The following is a 2,731-nucleotide window of genomic DNA, read 5'->3' as shown; positions in this document are numbered from 1 at the left end:
AGCTTTGGAGACCTGATGTCGAACTCTATAACAAGTATGTAACCATTATCAACCCATTAGTGGGCTCGTGACCCATTGTTTAACCATACGTTTAATTTATTCATGTATTTTTGTTTTTATTTGAGGTCAAACCGCTTTATGAGAAAATGTTGTTTGCTTAAAAAAAACTATATATAGATCCAGTTTAATCCGTTTGTGTAAAGACATCCCCTCATATCTCATTTATTGCGATGTCTTGGGGGTGATACCTTTATATCGTGAACGACAAGAAACATGTTTTTTATAGCTTAAAAATAAAATTCAGATACGTGCCAAGATCGTCCCCGATTCAAATATGTTGAAAATGAAAGAATCTTAGCCAAATTGATAATTACGGACTTTATACGAATTTCTCTGAATCAACAACAACCACCGCCTTTTAATTCATTTACGGGATAGCGTCTTTTCAAAACAGATTACATTTCGTAACCATTGATCTGTCACTACATAACTGTACAGGGGGTTTTCTCCGTATATTTCTAGTGTGAAAGAGTTCAGACAAGACGAAATATACGCTCTCGTGGCAAACAACGGTACCGTCTCCTATAGAATGAATGACTTGACGCAAACCAGCTGCCGACTGAACCTATTGAAGTTTCCTTTCGATCGTCACGACTGCTTCCTTACTTACGGTTCATGGTCATATAGCTCTTCACATTTGATGTTAAAAGTCGGTCCTTATGCCACTGACATGTCGATGTATGTAGGGAACGGGGAATGGCATGTAATCGACTTTGTTGTTGAAGAGACGATGGTTAATTTACAACGAATTAGTGAGCCAATTAGTTATATGAACTTCACATTAACTCTTCAAAGAATCCCGACGTATTATATCTTTAATCTCATTATACCAAACGTAATCTTATCATGTTTGATGTTGATGTGCTTCTGCCTGCCACCAGACTCTGGCGAAAAGATGACACTCTGTATCTCCAACCTCTTGGCGCTTGTAGTTTTTCAACAACTGGTTATGAAATTGATGCCACCTAACGGCGATTCCATTCCACATTTAGGTAAGTAGCACGGCGGTGAGCCATTATTTATATCGGGAGATGTCAGTGTATGGTGTGGTAGGGTGATAATATAACCGGAAAAAAAAACTGTTGCAAAAACACAGCTTCTATACCTATATGCACACATTTCACGTATCACCGGTGATGATAGGACCAAATGTAATGTAACGCCACAGGACACCTTCCTACTTCGGCATAAATTACGGCACACGTATTAGAAATATCAATTATTATTATTATACTTCTGATACCGTAACGCCTTAAGTATGCGGTATTTTACGGGGTACTAGTATTTTCATCCTACCATATAAGGAAATCCGAATTCCAAATATGGAATGATTACGCGCGTAAGTTTCCTCTAATAATTAAAACAAACATGGCTGCCACCAGGCTTTGACCGGATTCCACACAAAGAAGTTCACTGATTCTGTTCTAAACTATGTATTCTATGTATGTTCTATGTATTCTTGAACGGAAAATATGTATAATAATAATAAGGTTATTACGAGGATACCTCAAAGTATGCACTCAGACAGTACGCCGTCGCATCGACCTCCCCTGCGCGTCGGGCGATACTGGCGCTGTACTGTCTTCGTGCATACTTTGAGGTATCTTCGTAATAACCTCACATTCATAAGATATTCAAGTATTATTAAATGTCAACATCTTAATGTGTGGAATTATTGATATTGTGTAACAAATTTCCAATCTAACTAATTATTAACAAAATGTTACGAAATGTTTATGTTTATAGCTTATTACTTCGCGATGATGATTTTCCTGAATGCCTGTTCATGCTGCTTGAGTGTCTGGGTACTATCGATTTATCATCATACCAGCTATCCACGGCCGGTACCTAACTGGGCTCGTCGTGTCGTCTTTGACTTCATGCGACCGTGTCTGTGTATGGGGGTGGAGAAGGCAAATCGTGCTTGTCGAACCATGGTCCCGGACCCGATAGCGGTCACAGAAAATCCGAACTTTTGCATGAATGACGAGTCGCAAAACTCATTAGAAGAAGAAACTACCATAGATGTGACTCCAAACAAATTCGTAAAAGTGGACGAACAAGAACTGAAACAGTACCCTGCGTATCGACAGCGGAATCCCACCTTCCGTACTGCAAAGAACCTTGAGACTTTACTGAATCACGTGACAGATTTAGCCAATAGATTGAATGAATGCGACAATCGTGAAGCCATGTTATTGGAATGGAAAGAGCTCGCTAGAATTGTCGACCGATTTTTATTATTCGTGGTTACCACTGCCTTTTTAACAATTCTGATTACTCTGATATGTATGTTGTAACATAATACTCACTACATAGCATCAAGTTTTTTGACAACCATTAAATTAAATTCTAATATTTCTTTTTCGGTTATATTCGGACGAGACATGCATCAGAGACGTATTTAAATTATACTATTATGCAAGTTGTGACAAACTCAGCATGGAAGAAAAGTAAATTTAAGAAAATTTGAATAAAAGACGATTCGGGTAACCTAATCATAACGGAAATAGTTCCAAATAACACTCCCCTAAGCCGTTCAACTAAGAAATCAGCAACAAACGAACTCTGACTGTGGTATTTGGGTAAACCATAATTATTAGAAACTTATAACAAGACTATCAAGGACCGATAATTAAAAAATAATGATTTGAAGAAGTGAGTCATGGTA

General features: G+C 37.9%; 1 protein-coding gene across 1 annotated transcript; it reads left to right on the top strand.

The window, feature by feature from the left end:
* Positions 1-730: 730 nt before the first annotated feature.
* LOC144354672 (neuronal acetylcholine receptor subunit alpha-7-like) lies at positions 731-2,360 on the top strand. The gene is made up of 2 exons (XM_078010339.2): positions 731-1,052; positions 1,807-2,360. The coding sequence occupies exons 1-2, from the start codon at positions 731-733 to the stop codon at positions 2,358-2,360; spliced, it is 876 nt and encodes a 291-aa protein (XP_077866465.1).
* Positions 2,361-2,731: the final 371 nt, after the last annotated feature.

The sequence above is a fragment of the Saccoglossus kowalevskii genome, chromosome 19 (genome assembly GCF_978046115.1).
Source record: "Saccoglossus kowalevskii chromosome 19, keSacKowa6.1, whole genome shotgun sequence".
Classification (NCBI taxonomy): domain Eukaryota; kingdom Metazoa; phylum Hemichordata; class Enteropneusta; family Harrimaniidae; genus Saccoglossus; species Saccoglossus kowalevskii.
The sequence above is the reverse complement of the archived record's forward strand: the minus strand, read 5'-3'. Positions and strand labels throughout refer to the sequence as shown.

Coding starts and splice junctions, on each gene's coding strand:
- LOC144354672 (XM_078010339.2), top strand. CDS start 731: ATGTCGATGTATGTAGGGAACGGGGAATGGCATGTAATCGACTTTGTT. Junction 1,053..1,806: donor CGATTCCATTCCACATTTAG/GTAAGTAGCACG, acceptor TTATGTTTATAG/CTTATTACTTCGCGATGATG.